The 22,462-nt window shown below is 50.5% G+C and overlaps 2 protein-coding genes and 1 long non-coding RNA gene across 5 annotated transcripts; 2 read left to right on the top strand and 1 right to left on the bottom strand.

Annotated features, from left to right (window-relative positions):
* Positions 1-1,295: 1,295 nt before the first annotated feature.
* Positions 1,296-5,868, top strand: Il17b (interleukin 17B). Its single transcript, XM_031366318.1, has 3 exons — positions 1,296-1,386; positions 3,299-3,588; positions 5,530-5,868. The coding sequence occupies exons 1-3, from the start codon at positions 1,366-1,368 to the stop codon at positions 5,759-5,761; spliced, it is 543 nt and encodes a 180-aa protein (XP_031222178.1). The 5' UTR covers positions 1,296-1,365; the 3' UTR covers positions 5,762-5,868.
* Positions 5,869-10,845: 4,977 nt separating this feature from the next.
* On the bottom strand, positions 10,846-21,792 carry Pcyox1l (prenylcysteine oxidase 1 like). The gene is made up of 6 exons (XM_031365814.1): positions 21,595-21,792; positions 17,260-17,466; positions 15,907-16,081; positions 12,980-13,191; positions 12,409-12,549; positions 10,846-11,949 (listed from the first exon to the last, which is right to left on the bottom strand). The coding sequence occupies exons 1-6, from the start codon at positions 21,680-21,682 to the stop codon at positions 11,288-11,290; spliced, it is 1,485 nt and encodes a 494-aa protein (XP_031221674.1). The 5' UTR covers positions 21,683-21,792; the 3' UTR covers positions 10,846-11,287.
* LOC116087240 lies at positions 11,824-16,246 on the top strand. Of its 3 annotated transcripts, XR_004117327.1 has the most exons (4): positions 11,824-11,970; positions 14,124-14,417; positions 15,567-15,662; positions 15,948-16,246. It is a non-coding gene; the product is annotated as an uncharacterized LOC116087240 (long non-coding RNA). The 3 variants fall into 3 exon arrangements; XR_004117326.1 differs by lacking the exon at positions 15,567-15,662 and having other exon boundaries at positions 15,859-16,246; XR_004117328.1 differs by lacking the exons at positions 11,824-11,970; positions 15,567-15,662 and adding an exon at positions 12,500-12,699 and having other exon boundaries at positions 15,859-16,246.
* Positions 21,793-22,462: the final 670 nt, after the last annotated feature.

Below are 22,462 nucleotides of genomic sequence, written 5' to 3' on the forward strand. Positions count from 1 at the left end.
CACCATTCCTGCCTCCCAGAGAATGGATTTGTGGTTCGCTCACCTTCAGTTGACTGTTCACTCAAAGTGATTGGCTTTAGCCACAGAGAATGGTCAGTTTAGCTCTTGCAGGGCCCCATGGACCCTGGAGTCACCTGGGCTCATGAAGCTGTGACCTGCTTTAAGAAGGCTGCATGTTGCACCTCAGCCAAAAGGGTGGGTTTGAGGGGTACACGGGAGAGGTGTTGAGACACATAAGTGCTAATACTAAGACAGCTGTTGTTTATAATAAAAACATAATTATCACAGCATCGTTTTATAATCAACAGTAAAGTGTTTGTCGAACGCACTTACTCTGTGCCAAGCATTGCCAGCTCTGACATGGCTTATTTCTTTGTTCTTCGAAGTAACATCAAGAGATGTGGAAACAGACTTAGACTTTAAGTAGGCGTCAGCCCAGGTCACTCTCCCCAGGGTGTAACTCCCATTCTACAGAGAATATAACTGAAGCTGAGAGAAGGCAGGTCATACGTAGTCAGTCATAAGGGGATGGAGATCTCTCCTGGAAGGTAGCAAGTGTTACTCCATGAAGGCTGTAACGATTGGCTGTGAAGTTTTTAGGCATCCGCACCTTGGCCTGGGTGGAGCGCACAGACTCGGAAACATGTTCATAGAGGGCTAGAATTGTGCAGAAAATATCCCAACACAAACAGTGTGGGATGGTGTGCTGAGTTGTGGATAGGAACCAGGCCCAAAGGTCAGCCCTGACACTGCTAATTTGCTGTGGAATACTGAGAAAACCTCCTTCTTGTTTGGGTCTCAGTTTCCCTGCCTGCGACCTAGAGGGTGGGCAGCCAAGCTCACCTGAGGCTGGTTGGAGTGACTGGGGTTGTTTCTCTGGGAGACAGTGCACCCAGGCTCTGGGCCAACCCAGTCTCAGTACATTTTTCTCTCCTGACCAACCGGCAGCCCATCCCTCCTCCACCCTCACCCCCTTGCCATCCCCAAAGCAAACGAAGCTGATTGTCTCAACTGGCGCTGTGGGTGCTGGCTGGTCAGCCAGCCGCAGGCCACAGGCAGAGGTGCCATCAGCCAGGGCCCCACCAGACACACAGGGCATTGTCCTTTGGTCAACAGCCCTTGGGCACCTCAGCCTGGCTTCTGGCCTGCCCCCACACCCCTCACTGCCTGCCACTGTGCTAAGGCCCAGCCAGCTGGGGGCCCAAGGCTCCCAGCTGACAGCGAGCCCACCCACCCACACCCCCCAGCAGCCCCCTGTGGAGCTATAATTGCCTCCGTCCATCCTGTTGTTGCCATTCTGTCTCTCTACGGCATCTGGGGTTCCTGGCGGGTGGCAGCTGCAGGCCTGCCGCCTGACTTGGTGGGATGGACTGGCCGCACAGCCTGGTACGTGGTGCTCCCTTACCCCACCTCCACCTTTTCTGTAAATGTTTCTTTCCCATTGATTAATGGCTGCCCGTGTTTGGCTTGGAATCTGCAGGGACCGGCTCTGTCCTCTCCTCCAGGCTCAGAGAGAAACAGAGCTTGGTCTTGGCCTGCTGTCATGGCCCAAGGCTGGGGCTCCAGTTCTGGACGCAGCCTGGGCACACTGAACCTCTTTCAGACCGAAGCAACTGGGGAGATCCGGACAGACTCAGGCACTAGGGTTTTTCCAGGTCTGACTTCTGGGATCTGGGCAGAGTACATGATCTTAGGCAAGTCCTCCTGTCTTTGTTTCCCATCTGGAAATTGAGGGAGGGGCTGTTGAGTCTGGCCCGTGCTTTCCCCTGCGAGGTGAGTTGAGGAGTGTGTGTGGGAAGCCTCACTGAGAAAGCCTGGAGCGAGGGAAGTATTTCTGTAGCAGAATGTAGGACCAAGGGGAAGAATTTAGCAACCTGATTTCACTGCTGCAGTGTTTAGGCCAGCAAGTGGCTCTGCCAAGAGGGGCTATGCTGGGACTTGTTACCAAGGATCAAAGCTTGCTGGGTAGCCTGGGTAAGAAAACAGGCCCAGTCCTTGTGGCCTGAGAGGTCCAGGGAAGGTATTGAGTCTGGTAAGACTCAGAAAAATAGTGAGGGAAATCAACCAGGAATGGGGAAAAGCAGGTTGTCTGTGGAGAAAGAGGAGGAGGAGGAGGAGGAGGAGGAGGAGGAGGAGGAGGAGGAGGAGGAGGAGGAGGAGGAGGAAGAGAGTGCATGATCTAGAAATGGAGGCTCACAGGAACCATGCACCAGCTTCGTGCTGTGTTCCTTCTTCTCGCCCACTCTGCTTCAACTCATTTCCTTCCAGCAAAGCCTATAAAGCAGCTCCAAAAACTCCTCTTACCCTTCCACGTCCCTGGAAGAGTTTAGGCTTGCTCTGCTCAGGAGTCCTCCTTCTTATTCCATTGGATGAGTCTCTAGAAAAGCTGGGCCCAGCTACCTTGCTGACCCAAGCCAAGTGTGAGCCCCAGCCTCCAGCCCCTCACCCCAGGTCATTCCTGATACTTTTCCACCCCACCCCCCACAGCCATCACAACTGAAGGCATGGTGATGGAATCTATTCACTCTGCTTGTACTCCAGGATGTCTGACACCATGCCGACACAGACAGGAGGGATAAAATTGTATGGAAAGGAGCTCAGAGCTCTCAGGGAGTCGGCGCCTTGAGGGGGTGGGGCTGGGGGCAGCTAAGAGGATATCGAAGAATCACACGTCCAAGTACAGTTGCAGGCGTGTGAGGGGCACATGCATGGGTCGTGACAACGCCAAGCTGTCCGGAAGCGTTGCTGAGGCAGTGAACTTGAGCCCACCGCTGGGCAAGGTGTTCAGCAGGTAAACGGAAAAGGTAGAACTCTGCAGGCAGAGACCTGTGCAGAATCCATGTGCAAGGAACATGCTGAGCACAGGCACAGAGGAGTCAAGGAGGGGCCCAGGAGACCCCTGAGGGCCTCAGGAAGGATGTGGAAGTGATATTGTCAGATGTGCCTCTCAATGGCTGCTGCTGGCCTTGGTGCGGTGAGCTGACTCGAAGCCAGACAGGTCTGGAAAAGCCAGATAGTAGGCTTTTGTGGAGCTGTCCTGGGAAGTAACCATGGTCTACAGATTGAGTGGCTAGGGTGCATAGGGAGATTTTTAAGAGTTACCCTATTTTGAGGACTTCAAGATAACTGTGTGTGTATGTGTGTGTGTGTGGCGGGGGGGTGTTACCAGTGCCCAACACAAAGCAGGTGTCCATATGCAAGGTGGCCACGTAAAGACCTCTCTCCTCCCTGACCTAATCCTATGCTTTGGTCCAGAGAGACTTGGCTCTGGCCTTTGACCAGTAGCCTTCTTCTCCAGCTCTTTCTTCTTGCCATCTCCATCTTCCTGGTGCCAAACCAGTCCCGGAACACCAAAGGCAAAAGGAAGGGGCAAGGGAGGCCTGGTCCCTTGGCCCCTGGGCCTCACCAGGTGCCTCTGGACCTGGTGTCTCGAGTAAAGCCCTTCGCGCGAATGGAAGAGTACGAGAGGAACCTTGGAGAGATGGTGGCCCAGTTGAGGAACAGCTCTGAGCCAGCCAAGAAGAAATGTGAAGTCAATCTGCAGCTGTGGCTGTCCAACAAGAGGAGCCTGTCTCCATGGGGCTACAGGTAGGTGGGCTGGAAACAGCAGGCCACCTTCCTCACTGTCCCAGACCCTGTGTTGGAGACCTTGGATTCAGATGAGTTTTAACCCCGTGTCTGCCCCTTAACCAACTGTAAGGCTTTTGGTCAGGTGATGAGTTTTGCTGAGCCTCAATTTCCCCAGCTGTCAATGGGAGCAATGGTCAGTACGAACTTCATAAGCTATTATAAACAGGTAGCCGTACACAACACTGCCTCTTTATCCTCCATGGTCCAGCACTGTGGTTCACACTTACTGGCGAGGCTCCCATCTTTCATGCCAGATGGGTGCCTTCTTAATGTCTGCCTCAGAAACACGTCGGCGTCCCTGAGCTCAGACTCCCTAGGATGCATGCCAGGATCACAGGGGTTCACTTGTCTCTCCTGCTTACCGTGCACAGACCCTGCTTTGATTTGGGAATGGCTCTGCTGCTCTGGGCTTCAGAAGCAGTGGCTGTGTATCCATCTCCACCACTTAGGGCAACATGCATGAGGAGGAGCCCAAGATACGTGGATTAAATGGAATAAAGAAATGGCTAGTTCACTCACAAACTCAGCCCAGAGATCTCCCAGCCATGCTAAGACTCTAGACTAGCACGGTTGGCTAGAACATCCTTTAATAAAGTCCACTGTGGCCGGGCAGTGGTGGCGCATGCCTTTAATCCCAGCACTTGGGAAGCAGAGGCAGGGGGATTTCTGAGTTCGAGGCCAGCCTGGTCTACAGAGTGAGTTCCAGGACAGCCAGGGCTACACAGAGAAACCCTGTCTCTAAAAAACAAAAACAAAACAAAACAAAAAAGTCCACTATGGCAGCCATGTGACGACTGAACCACGTGGCTAATGAGACTAAAGGACTATAGACTGAAATTTAAGTTCTTAGGTGGTGGCTACTGTGTTGAGGGCTGTGGCCCTGGAATGTGACAACAGAGTCAGTAAGGATTCTTTAGGCCACAGCTTGTTCCTACTTGGCTGGGCCCGTGTGTCCGTCAGGGAGATTGTAAAACTGTAGGCTCATTCAGGAGGTTTCCAGTTCATTTCCAAGAAGCTCCCAAGCAAAGCGAGGTGATGGAGGCCGTCTGTATGTTCCCAGGTCTCTTACCTCTCGCTCCTGTTTAACGGAGGAGGAAGTGGAGACAGTGAAGAAAAGTGAATCTGGGACAGCCCCCAGAAGGCTCTGTGTCGTCTGTCCCCCCCCCCCCCCCCCCCCCCCCCCCCGCCACAATGCCTAAAGTCTAGGCCAGAAATGCCTATAACAAGGGATCTAGGGGATGTGTATAAAAATACAATCCCTAGAATTCACAGCATGGAAGGAGAGAGCTGACTCCCAAACGTTGTCCTCCTCCAGCTCCTTGCAAGGTGTCCCCTGACTCAAATAAAACCAACAACTTGGTGGGCTGAGGCTGGTGTAATTCCAACCCTGGGAAGGCTGAGTGAGGCAAGAGAGGCAAAACGGGACCGGCCCAAAAATGGGAAAGGAAAAAAAAAAAGATAAGAAAGAAACAAAAAGAAGCCCAAACCAAATCATAACAGTCCAAAACGTGTTGAATCTCTGAGGTTCAGGAACGCAGTAGAACACAGGCCCAGATTCTCTTGCAGTGAATATTCTACACCCATGAGTGCACATCTTATCTCTGCAGATTAATTCCCCACAATGTAAAAATAGGGCAGAGAAGGAAGAGGGCTGACTTGTTTTTTTTCCGTAGTCCCCATGGTATCTTTCTGGCTGAGAGGAGGAGCATGGTTTCACAGACCCCGACTAGTGACTAGCTTCCAGATTGGAGTCTCCTCTTTGAGAAGCAGGGTGTGTTCAATACAACACACCCTGGCTGCTGGCCCTAACCTTAACCCTAACGGCGCAGACCCCTTGGGGTTGACATTTGGCAGCGCCCTCGCTCACCCTGCTCTCTCCCGCCCACCTGCTTCCCGCAGCATCAACCACGACCCCAGCCGCATCCCTGCGGACTTGCCCGAGGCGCGGTGCCTGTGTTTGGGTTGTGTGAACCCCTTCACCATGCAGGAGGACCGTAGCATGGTGAGCGTGCCAGTGTTCAGCCAGGTGCCAGTGCGCCGCCGCCTCTGTCCTCAACCTCCTCGTCCCGGGCCCTGCCGCCAGCGTGTCGTCATGGAGACCATCGCTGTGGGTTGCACCTGCATCTTCTGAGCCAACAACCCCCAACCCAGTGGTGGCTGCTACAACAACCCTCCCTCTCTGTACCTACTGTGACCCTCAAGGCTGATAAATAGTAAACGTTGTTCTTTGTAAAGGAAGGCATTTGATGGCTTGTTCCTTTTAGGAAGCTAAGCTTGTGTCGGGGTTGGAGATTCCTGGGACACAGATTCCAGATCAGCGTGACTGGGCATTTTCCAGGATGTAGCTCTGTTGATAAGTGTATTTGCCCAGCACAAATGAAGCCCTGAGTTCCATCTCTAGCACCATATACACCCAATGGAGGAGGTGCACACCTGTAATTCCTGTGCTCTGAAGATGGGTAGGTCAGAAAACTCAAGGCCATCCTTGGCTATGAGTACATGTATCCTTAGATACGTGAGAATCTCTCAGGAAACAAATGCTGCTCTCATTTTTCACATTTGAGATCGCGGTGGGCTTTCTTTGGGCTCCTGAGTCTGTGTAGCATACCGAATAGAAGCCTGGTTGTCTTAAGCCAATATGCTACCCAACTAACTCTAAGTTACTAGGATTTTTAAGTTAGTAATTACTCTTAAGAAGAGGCTGGCTCCAGGCTCTGCAGTGACCACCTAGGGCTCAGCCTCTCCTGGATTTTGTGGAGCTGACCCTTGTCACAGACTAGAAAGGCTGCCCAAGTCCCAGGATTCTTTGCAGAGCAGTATATATCTGCACTCCTCAAAATGTCAGTGTGAGTCAGCCACCTGGGAAGCTTGTTCAGCCAGACCGCTGGCCCAGCACCCAAGGTGCTGACTTAGGTGGGCACTTGAGTGCAGTGACTTCTTTTAATTACTACTACCTTGTGGGTCTTGGCAGTGGCTTAGGCTGCCGTCTGTGACCAAACTCTGAGAACCACTGGGTCACACAGCAAGACATTCTACTGACCAGCACAGGCAGTATGGAAAGAGTTATCCTCAAGCCCCTACAGGTTTTTGCGACCCTGATGCTAACTCTGTCCCCTTGAAATTGAATCTCACCCCCTGGGCCTTCTAACCCCACAGCAAATCCCTAATCAGCTGTCCTGGACTCTAAAAATACCCTGCCTCCCCCACCCCCACCCCCCAGGACAGCTGAGGGGCTTGAACTATTTTTCCATGGGTGAGTTAGCATTTTGGAGTTACCCTCTGGGAAAGGGTCGATACCCCCTACCCCCCTTGCAGGAGTATTTTCACTTGGCAGCTTGAGCTCCTGTGCACACAGCAGCTTCACTGTGCAGTGTTTTAACCGTCTGATTCATGAAAAGCCAATGGTTAGGTTATGTGCCTGTCTGGGATGGAAAGTAACTTACCTTTTTTGGTATTGTTGTAGAGTTGTAGACTGGTTAAAATTACCCTGGGAAGTTTTGGCCCGGCTCCAGACACATGGAAAATACACTCCACGTGCCAGCTCATGCCGATCCCTTTAGCAGCTACTTCTGCAGGGGCTGCTTGTCTCTAAGGCTCCACAGATGCTCCCTGGGTCTCTGTGTGTCCCCAAATACAGGGTAATCAGCAGGCTTGATACAGGCTAATTATGAGCTACACCACTGAGCTGCCTATCTACAAAGCCCTGTGCACTCTGGGTCCAAGGCTCTATAGGAAGTCACCTTGGGAGAAGCTGAGCTGCAGAAGTCCTGGGAGAACACAGGTAGGGAAGGTAGGAGGGAGCCCCCTTTTTTGCCAAGAGGGGCCATCCTTATAGAGGGCATGTCAGAATCTTGGCAACGCTTAGTTATATGAGGATGGCGGCTTTCCCTATTGCTGGCTCCTCCTCTGTGAAATGAGTCCATCACTATCAATTTCACTACCAAGTTCTTCTCCAGTCTTTTACAATCCTGTGACTTAAAGCTGTAGCTGCTTCTTAAAAACTGTAATTTTTCAGCCAGGGAGTGGTGGCAGATGCCTTTAATCCCAGCACTCAGGAGGCAGAGGCAGGTGGATTTCTGAGTTTGAGGCCAGCCTGGTACACAGAGTGAGTTCCAGGACAGCCAGGGCTACACAGAGGGAAAAAAAAAAAAAGCAAAAAACTGTAATTTTCTTAACATCGTCCGGGGGATGTGTGTACGAATGCATACCACACACAGTTGTGAAATTCACAGGATAATTTCCTTCCACCCTGTGGGTCCTGGGATTGAACTGAGGTCTTCGGGCTTGGCAGCAAGTGTCTTAACAACCCACTGAGCCATCTTGCTGGCCTGAAACTTGGCCTCTTCTTGGGCCTGAGCAGGAGAGCTCAGGGACTGGGAAAAGTGAACGTAGACTGAATCCAGAAACGTACTTGGATCTAAAGCTAAATACGTTTCCTGTTTTCTACTTGCCCGTGAGAAGCTACCAGTCTGTCCAGTAAAGGCCTTGTCTGCTTTAACAGGCACTGCACATTCTGGCTGGCTTCAGACTTACTATGTAGCCAAGGATGACCTTGAACTTCTGATCCTCCTGCCTCAACTCCTGAAGGCTGGAATCCCAAGCAGGGATGACTGTGACTCAAGGCTTCATGCACACTAGGCAAGGACTCTATCGACTGAGCTGTATTCTTAGCCTGTGTGCATGGTTTTAAGTGTTCCTTATACTGTACTGAGGACGATGGACCATCTGGGTGGTGCCTTTTCTGTTTTACTGGCCAGATTCAGAAGCCTCTCTGGGCCTGGGGAGGGATTGCTGGTTCTGGCCTGAAAAGGCTAAGTTGAGCCCCAGGACCAGCTTTCAGCCGGCCTGTATGGTCCCATTTTTGGAGTCTGTCCTGACAGTACTGAGGTCATGAGTTGAGCCTGAAGGCTTGGGCAAGCAGGCCTGAAGGTATTGGGAGTGGCTCTGGATTGGAGCTGTTTAGGCCAGTCCTTTCAGGCAAAGAAGGACTCCGAAGAGTGCAGCCATCTCAACCTTAGCACAAAGCCCCAGGCCCAGTCCAGCCCAGGACCTGCCCTGGGGTCTAAGTCATACCCTCTTAGGGATCCAAAGAGGGATGGTTAACAGAGTAGGTTTTGCACTGTCTTTGGTCTTCAGACATACAATGATAGCCTGAGTTATCTGACCAATTGAAAGACACTATCACATGTTTTGACTGATATCATTGATTTTGGGGGCGGGGGTGTTCACAGTCTTGACAGTTGGGTAAGACCTCTGCTTCAGGGATTGTATTATTAGAACCTGTTATTCTAAGAAAATCAGTTTATTTTCTAGTAATGTTGTCCCATTACTAGACGGCTGTCTGAAGCCCAGCCAATCAGCACTTGGCCCTTCCCTGGTCATGGGTTTTGGTGCAGGGCTAGTCTATATGGTCTATGTTAGGAATCTGGCTCAGTGGCTGTGGAAGAAACCCTCCTGGGGGGAGGGGGAGGGCTGTTGACAGCAGTCTTTGGTTGTGGGAGATCTGGGGATTGTCCTGTGCTCTGCAGGTGGCCTCAAGTTGTTTTAACCAGTTTTGTCTTTATTGTTCAGTTTTCACTTGTTTTTCTTCTACTTCAACCAAATCTGTCTTCCTGGTGTGCCCGTTATGGCTTCTGTAACACCTACCACATGCAGATCACGTGTGCCCTAAAGACCATCTCTTCCCCGCCCTTGCTATCACCTGTTGGAACACGAGCCTGTGCTCCACTGTGAACCTCACTGCACAGGAAGGGGTTTCTGCTCTGGGCTGAACTCAAATTAAGGTGAGGCTGCAGATCCTGGCTGCTCTTTAAAACTTGGTCGAGACCTCAGACAAGTTATGTATGTTCTCGCTTGTGTGGGCTTTTGTCTTCCCTGTAGGAGAGCAGCTGGATGTCTCTCAGAACTATCTGTTGGGCAAGCTTCTAGGCTAGAATCCTCAGTGGCAATGTTTCCTGTGTGCACCCAAGCATCTCTCTGAAACTCCAGCTTAACAAGTCTGAGTGGTGTGTGTGTGTCACTGTTTGTTTAGTTTTTCTTAACTTTTTCTTTTCTTTTCTTTTCTAGACAGGGTTTCTCTGTGTATCCCTGGCTGTCCTGGAACTCACTCTGTAGACCAGGCTGGCCTCGAACTCAGAAATCTGTCTGCCTCTGCCTCCCAAGCACTGGGATTAAAGGCGTGTGCCACCACTGCCCAGCCACTCCATTGTTAAAAAGTAATTTTTAGGTGGTGGTGCTGAGACTTGAACCAGGTGCTTTACACATGCCAAACATATGCCCTCCAGTGAGCTATGCCCATACTCAATATTAATTTTTATCTATTTATTCAATGGCCCAGGGAGCCAACGCCAAGGCCTCCCAAATGCTAGGCCAGCACTCTCCCACAGAAGTACTTCTCCCGCTCTAACCTACTGATCTTTATAGGTTATAGAAGAAGCAAAGCATACTTCTCTCTCTTAAGCTAGGGCCTGGGAAACACCAGATTAAGCTCTGAAGATCTCCGTCCATGCCTCCTTTTGCCTGGCTTGGAAGAGGTTTTGGGGGTGAGGTAGGACCACTCTCTGAGGATTTGTCTCCTTTGCAAAACAGATTCATCACATGATTCCTGTACCCTGGCATAAAGAGAGGTCCAATACCTCCACGGGATGTCAAAAAGCGTCCCTTCTCCCAAAAGCCCAACTTGTTTCCATTCTTTTTGTTATTGTTGTTGGGTTTTTTTGTTTTTTGTTTTTTGTTTTTTTTTTTTGAGACAAGATTTCTCTGTGTAGCCCTGGTTGTCCTGGAACTCACGCTGTAGACTAGGCTGGCTTCGAACTCAGAAATCCACCAGCCTCTGTCTCCCAAGTGCTGGGATTAAAGGCGTGTGCCACCACCGCCTTGTCTTGTTTCCATTCTTAATGATAGACAAGTAGCCCCAGAGCTCTACTGAAGGCAATGTCGAGTAAACATCTCTCCCTCAGGTAGGGAGAGTGGAGATGGTCTGTCTCTAAGGAAGTCCTGAGCTAACTCACTCTAAACAGCCCATCCAAATGCTCATTTTCTGATCTTGCCTTCTGCTTTTTAGTAGCTGGTTATAAATGTTGTTTTACTGCAGGCTGTGCATTTGGGGAAGATGGGAATGGAAGACAGGAATGAAATAAATAAAACTGAGTTCTCTACTCTATACCCCTTCTCAGTCATCTTGGCTTCTAGTGAGAAAATGAAGTCTGAAGTGGCTTGGAGGATGAACTTTTATTTCTTCTTGAAAAACAGGGAAAAACAGTAACAAAACAAAAACAAAACAACCAAAATAAAACAAACAAACAAACAAACAAAAAACCCAAAATCAAAACCCGAACTCCCAAAAATAAAAAAATAAAAAACTCAACCCACCAACCAAAAAACAAAAAACAAAAAAACAACCCCCCCCAAAACAAAACACTGACTTGAATTTCCTTCCCTTTTCTTAATCTCTCCCTTAAAAAAATAAAAAGGGCAGCCTCTAAGAGGATCCTTAGATAAGCAGACAGTAGATCACCTGGACCCTGGTGGAACCTGCTCAACACTTGAGGGCCGAGAAAGGCGCACAGCCCATGAATGTGGCCTCGTCAGTCCTGTGCTGCTGGAGTGCGTTCCATCTTCAGTGTGGGACAGAGTTCCTGGGCTCTCCTTAGAGCCTTCACAGTTCAGTCTTGACCTTATGGATTAAGTCCTTTTGGTCAATCTTGTCCAGGTCCTGGTACCAGCGGTTATAAGCCAACAACGCCACATTCTTAGCAGCTACAGCCGTCACCTCCACGGAGCTGGCCGCCCACTCCAAGGCATTGAGGTAGAAGAGCTGGTCATGGAGGGCGAACTTTGGGAAGGAGCGGCGGGAGCCGTACAGGGGGTGGGCCTGCCACTCTGCTGTCTGGACCGAGTAATAGGAACGGAAGAGGGTCTTCAGCTCCGTCCGGAAGAGGGGCTTCGGGGACTGCACTCGCCACACTGCAGCCTCCTGGGGTTGCTTCCGCCGGAAGCTGGCTGAGATGTTGACAGGACAGATGTTGTCCAGAGTGCAGAAGAAGCTCGGGAAGTCTGTGGTGAGTATGTTGGCGAAGGGGAAAAGCTTAGGGTCCGGGAAACCAAAGTAGGAAGAGTTGAGGTAGCCATGGACCAGGGAGACCACAGTGGGCTGGAAAGAGCCCTGAATGTCATCGATGGGCGGAGTGAAGCCTTCAAAGGTGATGTTGTTGCTGCTGTTGTCCAGGTGCAGGGGTGTGGCAATGACCACAATGTCGTAGAAGTCAGAGCTGTTGCCCTTGTCACTCTCGTACCCCACTTGGTACAGGGCTTTCCCTTCTAGCAGGAGAGAACACAAAGGTTCGTTTTTATACCCACTGACCTTCCCTTTGGGGCCCAGCACTGAGGGTGCAGGGAGGGTCTGGTGTCAGGGGCAGGTGGGTTGTCTCCTTTTCATACTGACGCAGCTGCTGGGTGAGCACTGATCGGGCTGTTAGAAAGTCCAAACCTTTCCCCTGGTTCTGCCGCTGACTGGCTGAGGTAAGGATGTCCCTGGAATTCTCAGTGCTCGAGGGAATAGTAATGGAAGGAAGCTTCCTGGCGCTTTCTGTGACCCACAACAGCGCCCTCTAGTGTAGGTAGGCTTCTCACCCACAACAGCGCCCTCTAGTGTTGGTAAGGCCTCTCACTGATTTTTCTAAAAAATCCTTCCTACACGGAGCACTAGGTTGAGGCACTGAAGAGAAAGGAAGGCTGGCTAGGAAAGGGATGGATATGGCTCCTGCTCTCTTCACTTACCTATACTGTGCAGGGTCACAATGGTCACCGTGGCATGGATCACGGTGGCCTTGGCGAGCTTCAGCAAACCAGAACAAACCAGCTTGTTGCCTCCTTCCACGGACCACAGGTTGCCCTGAGCCCCAGCTAGTGACATGGCTCCTGGGAGAGAGAGGAAAGATCTTGGGCCTTCATCCCAGAACAAGAATCCTCCCACCCATGAGCGTGGATTTCAAACATTAAATACAATGTGATTTTGAGATTGAAAACAGAAAGGAAAGAAAAGAAGGAAGGAAGAAAAGAATGGGGTTGGTAAGATGGCTCAGTGGGTAAGAGCACTGTCTGCTCTTCCGAAGGTCCTGAGTTCAAATCCCAGCAACCACATGGTGGCTCACAACCACCCGTAATAAGATCTGATGCCCTCTTCTGGTGTGTACAGCTACAGTGTACTTACATATAATAATAAATAAATTAAAAAAAAAAAGAAAAAAGAATGAGGGCCACAGTAATAAGTCAGAGGGTCTTTACGGGACCCAGTTTATTGTAAGTACGTGGGCAGGAAGGACAAGCAGGCTGAGGGCTGCACACTCACCAGCAAAGGCGGGCATTGATGCCGACTGGCCGTAGCTGGCCCGTAGGACAGCAGAGACGACATCATCAATAAAGCGCTGTGTGACGCCCACCTGGAGCAGGGACTCAGCTACGGAACGTTGGGTCATGTTGACAAAGGTGGCTTCACCCAATGAGTAGAGTAGCTCTTCTACCCCCGAGAAGGCATAGCCGTGAGCCTGGTACTTGTAGATCCTAGGAGAAGCGAGGGACTGGAATCTTGTGCAGACAGGCTTTTGGGCTGACCACCCATCATGAGGTCCTCCTGCAGGCCTGCCATTCCATCCCTTTGGCCTGTTGTGTGGTTTATACTGGGCTTATCTGTACCTCTTCACTGGTGGCCAGGGACAGTGCAGAGATAAAGACAGATAGTCTAGGATCCCACAGGCTTCCTGGGTTGGCTCTGCTGGATGACAGTTACATCACACTTCCTGCCACCAGTGCTGATATGTCTCTGAACATGAGTGGATTTTGTTTTCCTAGCTTCAGATCTGCTCTGGCTTCAAGGACCAAGCTTGGCCTCATACCACTACTGTCCTCCCCACTGGCTTGACCTGTCAGGGATCTCACTTGCTCAGAGCTCCTGTCTTATCCCCCCTCCATTCATTTCGGGCCCCTGAACTAGCACAGATGGGAACCACCTGCTGATACACTTCTGGACTAGCTTGCCTTTGAATGGCTGCCTTTTCTGGGCTTGGGTTTCAATTGGGCCAATAGATAGCAGTGTCGAGAGCATGGATGGGAATGAGGGTCCGGAAGGAGACAGGTCAAACCTGCTTTTGCCATAGGAACATTCAGCATGGCAGGGTTACTTAACAAGACAAGAGAGAAAAGCATATGGAGGAAAAGAGGGGGCTGAGCATGACTGTGCACATGACAGAAGCAATGCCGTCCCAGGACATGGGAGGGTGAGACAGGAGGATTGTGAGTTTGAGGCTAGGCTAGACTTCACAGTGAGACTCTGTGCCAAGCACAAAGGCAGAAAGAAGGTTACAAAAAAAAAAAGAAGAAAGAAAGAAAAGAAAAGAAAAAGCTGGGGGATGGGGAGGAGGGTTGTGAAATAGTCTTATGGGCACACCATGGCTGTGGCACTCACAAACTCACAGCAACTGTACTTGCCTGCATAGAGCATGCAGAAGATAGAGCCCTAGAAACCTGCAGTCACGGACGGGAGGAGCTCCCGGGGCCCCAGTCCACCCTAGGAAGCTCAGGGCTGCTGGAGAAGAGGAAGTCACTCACTGTCTTCACCAGAGAGTGAGCCATAACTCCAGAGGACAGCTCCACACCAATGCCCAGAGGTCAGCTCTACACCAATGCCCATGTGAACAGGCCTGGTTAAACCCAGGGAATGGCAAGGCAAACACAAAAACAAGGCGGAAGACACGAAACTGGGATGAGGACTTGGTGGGAGTGGAAGAGAGGTGAGTAAGAAAGGAAGGGGAAGGGAAGAGAAAGGAGGAGCGAAAAGGAAGGAGGGGAGAGCAGGAAGGAGGGAGAAGGGAAGAGGAAGGAGGGAGGAGGGAAGAGGAAGGAGGGAGGAGGGAAGAGGAAGGAGGGAGGAGGAAAGACCAGAATGCATTACAATATATATATAAAATTATCAAATAATAAATTAATTTAAAAAGAAATAAAGGCCAGGCGGTGGTAGTGCACGCCTTTAATCCCAGCACTTGGGAGGCAGAGGCAGGCAGATTTCTGAGTTCAAGGCCAGCCTCGTCTACAGAGTGAGTTCCAGGACAGCCAGGGCTACATACACAGAGAAACCCTGTCTTGAAAAAGCCAAATAAAAAGAAAGAAAGAAAGAAAGAAAGAAAGAAAGAAAGAAAGAAAGAAAGAAGAGTCAGAGCAGAAGTGCAGCATCTCTGGGGGACATCTGGAGAATGTCAAGAAGACGTGCCACCTTGGATGGGCTAGTCCTAGAGCAGAAAGGGAGTGGAGAAGAGCAGAGAGGCAGAGAGGAGGGTGCTATGGGACCACACCTGGGTATCTGACACTGAGGAGGGTCAGTGATGGGGCCAGAGGGGCAGCCTCTGCTCAAGGCACCAGGAAGCCGAGGGCTTACAGAAGAGGCGTGGCTGCTTGGCTGTGTGAATACAGAGCAGATTCAGACCACTTGTCCTGTGTCTAGAGGTAATAGGGGAGGGCTGGCACTCAAGAGGGAATAAAAAAAAAGAGAGAATGTCTGTTCTAGAGCAGTGGCTCTCAACCTGTGGGTTGCAACCCTCTTCAGGAGTTGAACGACCTTTTCACAGGGCGCACATATCGGATACCCTGTATATTGGATAGCGACATTAAGGGCCGTAAGAGCAGCAAAATTGTGGTAGCAACAAAAGTAATCTTATGGTTGGGGCTCACCACAACATGAGGACCTGTAATCAAGGGTTGCATTATTAGGAAGGTTGAGAACCACTGTTCTAGAGAGACAATGTGGGGACAGCAAGCTTGCCAATGGGTGACCCCCCGGGCTGGATATAGCCCACACAAGTGCTTCACTTGGCTCCCAAAACCAATTGGAGATAAACACTGAGAAGTTGGAAATTTCTTGACACGATTCCTGTGGCTGTCCACAGATGTGCTGCAGCTGGCTGCCTCCCTCCGATGGCCTTACTCTTCAAGCTACCTCGAATCCCTGTTCTCTAACCCCCACACGCTGCACTTCGGCCTTTGTAAGTTACTGAGCTTGCAAAGTGCTTCAGAACTTTGGTGGAAGGAAAGAATGGAGTTAGTGTGACATGGCCCAAGCCCTGTCCCACACACTCCTCCCGCTGGGGCTTTCTCTGAGCCTGCGTTGAACTGCGCCTGGCCCTTGGGTTTACTTCCCCTCCCCTCTCACACTTTCCAACCAATCAATTCCTTCCTAAGAGCATCCCTGGTCTCCTAACTGGGTTCTGCAGCTACACTCAACCCTACCTCATGAACTTCTCCATGACTTCCTCCACCCACATCTGCAGCCTCAGGAAGCTGATGCCGTAGTACCACCAGAGGCGGAAGAGGTTCAGCAGGTACCAGTCGGTTTCCTCCAGCACGAAATGTTCTCCACCGAAGATGGCGCTCCTGCCCACCACCTCGCGCCGCTGTCTCAGCCCTGCGGGAGACCAGCAGCCCCCTCAGCTCCCCTTTAAGGACCCCAGGAGGCCCAAGCAGTGCCTTGAGCTTTTTTTGCACTGGGGCCTTCCTGATGCAAATGGCTGGGATCGTCCTATTTTGTTCCTATATGCTACTTGTCTGTAAGCAGCATGCTAATGAATACACTGAGAACGTTTGCTCTTCCTAGTAAAGACGGAAATGAAGATGAAAACAATGTGCCATTTTGTATTTCTCTCAACATCGGTCTGCCTAGCCAAGAGTGAGGGAAAGTCTACCATTCTTGAATGTCTAAAGGCTGCTGTGACAGGGCTGGCTTTGAGATGGGGCTCTGACTTCACATGAGTTCCTTCTAGCTTCTCTCAGTGCTCCAAAGGAACACTCCACTCGTGACTATATATATATATATATATATATATATATATATATATAGCTATAATTTAGTCCCTCCGCCCCCAACCCTGACATAACATATACATTATCCTGCTTCTTAAGCATCCTGGATAGTCTACTGCATGCTTTCATGGCACTGTGTTTGACCCCAAGTACAGAGAGGGTGGGCTGTACTTGGAGGACATGTCAGCCTTCTGCTATGGTAGACCTTGATGTAGTGAATGAGTCTGCATGTACCCACTTCGTGAATCTACAAGACAAGATCCTGCAGGACCCCTTCTGAGAGCTGGGACATCTTGAGCAAACAGGGTGTGTATTTGGAGGTTAGATGATGCTGGCTTTGAATCCCAGCTTTATCGCCTCTATAGCATTGTCATCTCAGCTGAAATAAGTTAATGGTTTGAGCTCCATTCTCTTTAGAGTGAGATCTGTCTCTCATCCTGAAGGCTGGTAGGATGTGAGGTGATGTCCACAAATCACCTAGTAGAGGACCAGGTATCTGGTGGGCAACGGGATGTGGACACTGATGTAATTGCATAATTAAGAGGCAGTAAGCTGAAAGGGAAAGTCTGGTCTGGGTGTCAAACCTGAGTTCTAATCCCGGCTCTGCAACTAACTCACTGTGTACCTCAGGCAAGTTCTTTCCCCTCTCTGGTCTCAGCTGCTCCATCTGTAAAATGAGGAGATTGAGCTAAATGACTATCTGACCTTAAGGGTCTGGGGGAGTCTGGGCCCCCCCGGGAGCCTGAGGCACCGGGCACTGGAGCCCCCATGAGAGACACTCACCCAGCAGCTTGACGAAGTCCTGCATGTGGAGGCTCAGAGAGTGAAAAGAGGCTGCCCCGCTCTCATAGTTCTGCTTGTTGACGGAGATGGTGGCCAGGCGGCCACCCACAGTCCCTTTTTCATAGACGACAATTTGCACTCGGGGTCCAAAGTGCTGCTGAAGGAAATGGGCCACTGCAGAGCCCCCGATCCCAGCTCCAATAACAGCTGTCAGGAAGTCCAAACAAGGCAGGGAAGGAGAGGTGGCACAACGAGAGAGAGAGAGAGAGAGAGAGAGAGAGAGAGAGAGAGAGAGAGAGAGAGAGGCTGGTTATTTTTGCACTACCCTGTGCAGAGTGCAGGCTCCTGGCGCTTGCACTTAGCAGGCTTATAACATTTCTGAGTGGGTAATTTCACTCTGAGTTTTAAGACGCTCCACATCCAACAATTAAAGGCTGCCCACCTGTCTTGTACCTACTCCCACCCTCATCAGACAACATGAGAGAAGGAAAGAATCTCAAAATTCAGAATGCTCTAAAACATTAAATTGAGCCAGGCAGTGGTGGTGCAGGCCTTTAATCTCGGGGAGGGGTGCCGGGGGGAGGAAGGCAGATGGATCTCTGAGTTCGAGGCCAGCCTGGTCTACAAAGAGAGTTCTAGGACAGCCAAGGCTACATGAAGAAACCCCCATCTAAAACAAGCAGACAAACAAAGCAATGCCCCGGGACCTATGTAGTTAAAGAAGAGAACTAACATCTGCAAGTTGTTCCCCAATCTTTACACAAGTGCCATGACATGCATATGTCCCCTCTCCATATATCAATCAATCAATCCAATGTTAAAAAAAATTAGACAATAAACTTTTTATAAAATTTCCCATCTTCTCCATTTTGCTTATTTCAGGATTAACTGCTGAAAAGTTACAGACCAAGCACTTCTGTTGATGGCTGGAAACCATTCCTTAATACAGGATCAGCACACTACAATCTGCAGGCCAGAATCCAAGTACAAGTTTGTTTTAGAAGTGTTAAAGCGCACGCCTTTAATCCCAGCACTTGGGAGGCAGAGGCAGGCAGATTTCTGAGTTCGAGGCCAGCCTGGTCTACAGAGTGAGTTCCAGGACAGCCAGGGCTATACAGAAAAACCCTGTCTCAAAAAAAAAAAAAAAACAAACAAACAAAAAAAAAAGTGTTACAGGCATAGGTCTTCCTTTCCTCTTTTTTTTCTTTCTTTTCTTCTCCCTATGTAGATGAGGCTGGCCTTCAACTCAGAGATTTGCCTGCCTCTACCTCCCCAGTGCTGTGCTTACAGGCATGAGTCGCCAAGCCTGACTGGTCTTGTCTTTTTTGAGATAGGGTCTCACCATGCTGCTCAGGCTAGCTTTGAGCTCCTAGGCTAGAGTGAGTGAGTCTCCCTCGAAGCCTCCAGATATTGTTGACATCTGCCAAATAAAGCCCACATCCTCTTTTACCTACTGCCATGTGACAGCCTTCAAAGCCCCAAATATTTACTCTTTGGCTCTTTTATAAGCAAAGTGTGTCAACCTTTGGTCAAAGTCCAGCCTACCACCTGATGCTGCTGGGAACCACTGTCTAGACAGACAGTAGTCAACAGTGCCCTGAGGGAGGAGGGTGAACTCCTTATGAAACCCTTGGGTTGGGCTATTGCCTTCTCTGTGATTCTGTCCGTCCTGTATCTGTAATGCTGTTTTCCTCTCACTGACAGCCTAGTATTCCATCCAGCCAGGAAAGAAGATGAAGACTCCTTCTAGCTCAGCTTGCCAGAGCCACCTTCGAGGGAGAGGCAGGGATCTCTCACACATATCCCAGCAGCACAATCTGCCTTTGCCACACCTATCCAAAAGGTTTGAGGACAGAGAGGAAGCAGGGTGATTCTAACCCCAGACCCTGGCAGGTGACAAAGTTCATGAAATATCTATTGCTTGTTGAAATAACCAACTCCTTCTCCTCAGTACTTAACAGTGAGTCACACCTTTAATCTCAGCACTTGGGAGGTAGTGGTAGGCAGATATCTGAGTTCGAGGCCAGCCTGGTCTACAGAGCGAGTTCCAGGACAGCCAGGGCTATACAGAGAAACCCTGTCTCAAAAATCAAAGTCACTTCCAGGAATACCCTTAGCTTTTTCTTAACCGCTCTGCTCTCTTCCCTCCCTCTTGAGAGACCCAGATTACCCATTTTCTCCAAAGAAATGGTCATTTCAAGGTCTGGGAATATTACAACTCCCACTCTCCCTGGCTATAAGATGTCATGTCAGTGTGAACAGGCTTATGGGACACACATAACAGACACTGCCTTGTCCTGTTGAAGATGTGTACCAAGACAGCCGGGCAGTGGTGGCGCACGCCTTTAATCCCAGCATTTGGGAGGCAGAGGCAGGCAGTTTCTGAGTTCCAGGACAGCCTGGTCTACAGAGTGAGTTCCAGGACAGCCAGGGCTACACAGAGATAGGCTTGTCTTGAAAAACCAACCAACCAACCAACCAACCAAAAAACCAAAAACAACAACAACAAAAAGATGTACCAAGACCCAAAGATGAAGCAAAGAGCACTTTGGTTCTCTGCCCATTGCCTTAGAAGCCAATGGGCAGAGGACTCGTGTACAGTCAGCTAGAACAATCCATAACCAAGTAGGACCTCAGGCTTTCAGGGCATCCTGAGGAAAAAGCAGCAGCTACAGGCTTCACATAGATAAAGTGTTTGAGCAGGGTTCCTAGAGAAAACCGTGCATGCCCATGAGAGCAGAAAGGCCATCCTGCGCAGGCCACCAGAGGGACTTTACAGGGTCCCAGGGCCACCCCGAAGCATTGAGATACAACCCTGCTGGAGCCCAAGGACTATGCCCTATAACAGGAAGACCCTGTCTGCCCTCCTTTCTAGTCCAGTCCAATCCAACTCACTAAGGGGTTGAAGACATTCGGGATAGCTAAAGGGCAGCTTGTCATCAACAGAGAGGACGTGAGTGAAGTGTGTCTGGGGACAAGCTGAACGGAGGTGGGATGCAAGCTATGGAACCACCATTTGGTTCTGCTGGGAGGGGGTCCCTGCTGCCTAGGAAAATGAGTACTGCACACCCCTGGTTCCTGCCTGCCTAAGTCGTCATTATCCTGCCAAGTCTGCCCCAAAGTCAGTGACTCCATTAGGCCTTCTCTTAATGCCCAACCCCCAAGATTCTCTCTTCCACCTGGGACTCTTCTGGGTCATAAATCGATTTCCAGCAGTGCTTTGGTCAGCCTTAACCCTTTGTGGCCTGCTGGGGAGTTTTCTTACACAATTAAACTTTAACACTGTACTGGTCCAGGCAAGTCTACGATGTCCTGGATATCCCACCTGTCCTCCCACAACCAGAAGCTCAGCATTTCTGGTGTGTAGGAATTCATATACAAAGAGATTTGGGGAATATCTGAGTCATGCAGAATGAAAACAAAAGAAAGAAAAAAAATGTAAACAAACTCGGCACTAGTGACAACGGCTACACAATGGTGTATTTAGTGAGGTGTCCCAGTGCCTGCAGTTTATTTTGAAATGCACCGGAATGTAAGGGGTGGTAGTAGCAAATGCCATGCCAGAAGTGGGTGGTGGACACACAGACGACGAGACTGTATAAAATTCTTTCAACTTTGCTGTATGCCTGAAGAACTTTGGAATGAAATGTTGGGGGAAAACCACACAAATAATAATTTAAAAAGAAAGAAAGATTGTCGTTAGGAGTTGTCCGTAATGGCAGTAGAGTGCTTGCCTAGCTAGCCTGAGGGGGAAAAGTTCTCCACTCTGTCACTCAACAAATCCACCCCCAGCAATCTATTGTTCTGTCCTGTGGAAGGCACTGCCTTCTACAGACCGGAAGTTCTGGTTAAATGTTACTCTTCCCGAAGCCTTTTTTTTTAGGGCCTGCAGAACCTGCCAAGCGCTCTCCAGACACGGAACTTTCTCATCCTAAGGAAAGGGCCTCCTCGTGCTGCAGAAACCACAGCCATAGCCTCTGCTACACACAAGGCCCTCGGCAGACCCCTGAGAACGCCTCCGCCCGCCCAGCTCCTGTCTTGTCACCCGCCAGCTCCTCTAGAGCAAATGTGCAGTGACCATGTGCTTTGCAGACAGCAAGCTGTCAATGGCTATGACTGCCCAGGCCTCCTTCTTCCCAGGTGGCCCTCTCCTCGTGCTCAAACCATCCCTCCTCATTCCCCGCCTCCCCTATGCACTCTTCTTCCGTGCCCTGCAGCCTCTAGCCTCGCCTACGCCCGGTTCGTCTCCGGAGCAGCCCTCCCCTAACCCCCGGTCAGCTGCGAACCCTCTTCCCGCCCGTCCTCAGTGAGCACCCCACCGCATCCTTCCCGCACCGATTTTCCTGGGCGGTGCGTCTCCGCCTGCAGCGGCGGCGGTGAGGAGTGTGGCCAGCACGGCGAGCAGCGGGGCAGCGCGGGCCATGGCGGGTGGTGACCGGGCAGCACGCCGCGGATCGGCCTCTAGCGGTTGGCGCTCGACTGTGCGCCCCGCCCTGGCGCCCCACTGGCGATCCGGTCTGGCAGCCTGGCTGGTCTTAGTCTTTCATTGGTCGAGCAACCGTCCCTCTGCAGTACGAAGTCCTCATTAGCTACATCTGTCTCAGGGAGAGCTCAGTCATTGGCAGGGTCCCTGTCCCTCCTCCTTGGATGCGGGTTCTTCATTGGTTGGCTCATTCTGCTCAGGCGCAGGTGTGCCACTTCTTTGGATCTCAACATCAGGACCAGGGCACAGCTGCAGGAAGATGCACAGAAGGGAGTCCAACCAGTTACTAGCTTTGTGGTGTTTCTTCTCTGTGGTCTGTTTCCAAGGGACAGAATAATCTGGGCTCTATCTTTCTAGGTAGTGATGATCACGTGAGATAACGGAGGGGGAAGTCCTTTGGGGCTTGTCTTTCCAGTCCTGTGAATTGCTGACCAAGCTGGCAACCTCTAGCATGTGCTGAAACAATCGAATCTGCGCTAGATCCCGAATTTCTGGTGTTGGTTTCTTCCAGTTTCTACATTTTACATCTGCCTTCTACCGTCTTCCCCCTCCTTTATTTTTAATTATTTAACTTAGATACAGGCAGCTTTGGCTGTCCTGCACCTCACTATGTACTGGAGGATGATGTTGAGCTCCTGATCCTCCTGCCTCCACCTCTGAAATGCTGGGATTATGGAAATGCTCTCCCATATCTTTGGAGACAGGGTCTCACTTGGTAAT

The sequence above is a fragment of the Mastomys coucha genome, unplaced genomic scaffold, assembly GCF_008632895.1.
Source record: "Mastomys coucha isolate ucsf_1 unplaced genomic scaffold, UCSF_Mcou_1 pScaffold13, whole genome shotgun sequence".
Lineage (NCBI taxonomy): Eukaryota > Metazoa > Chordata > Mammalia > Rodentia > Muridae > Mastomys > Mastomys coucha.

What these genes read in the sequence shown, in the direction of transcription:
- Il17b (XM_031366318.1), top strand. Translation starts at nt 1,366, where the DNA reads ATGGACTGGCCGCACAGCCTG. An exon ending in TGGACTGGCCGCACAGCCTG is followed by an intron (nt 1,387 to 3,298) that starts GTACGTGGTGCT and finishes CTTCTTCTCCAG; the next exon opens with CTCTTTCTTCTTGCCATCTC. An exon ending in CTGTCTCCATGGGGCTACAG is followed by an intron (nt 3,589 to 5,529) that starts GTAGGTGGGCTG and finishes TGCTTCCCGCAG; the next exon opens with CATCAACCACGACCCCAGCC.
- Pcyox1l (XM_031365814.1), bottom strand. Translation starts at nt 21,682, where the DNA reads ATGGCCCGCGCTGCCCCGCTGCTCGCCGTGCTGGCCACACTCCTCACC. An exon ending in GTCATGGAGAAGTTCATGAG is followed by an intron (nt 13,192 to 15,906) that starts GTAGGGTTGAGT and finishes CGCTTCTCCTAG; the next exon opens with GATCTACAAGTACCAGGCTC. An exon ending in ATCAATGCCCGCCTTTGCTG is followed by an intron (nt 12,550 to 12,979) that starts GTGAGTGTGCAG and finishes TCTCTCTCCCAG; the next exon opens with GAGCCATGTCACTAGCTGGG.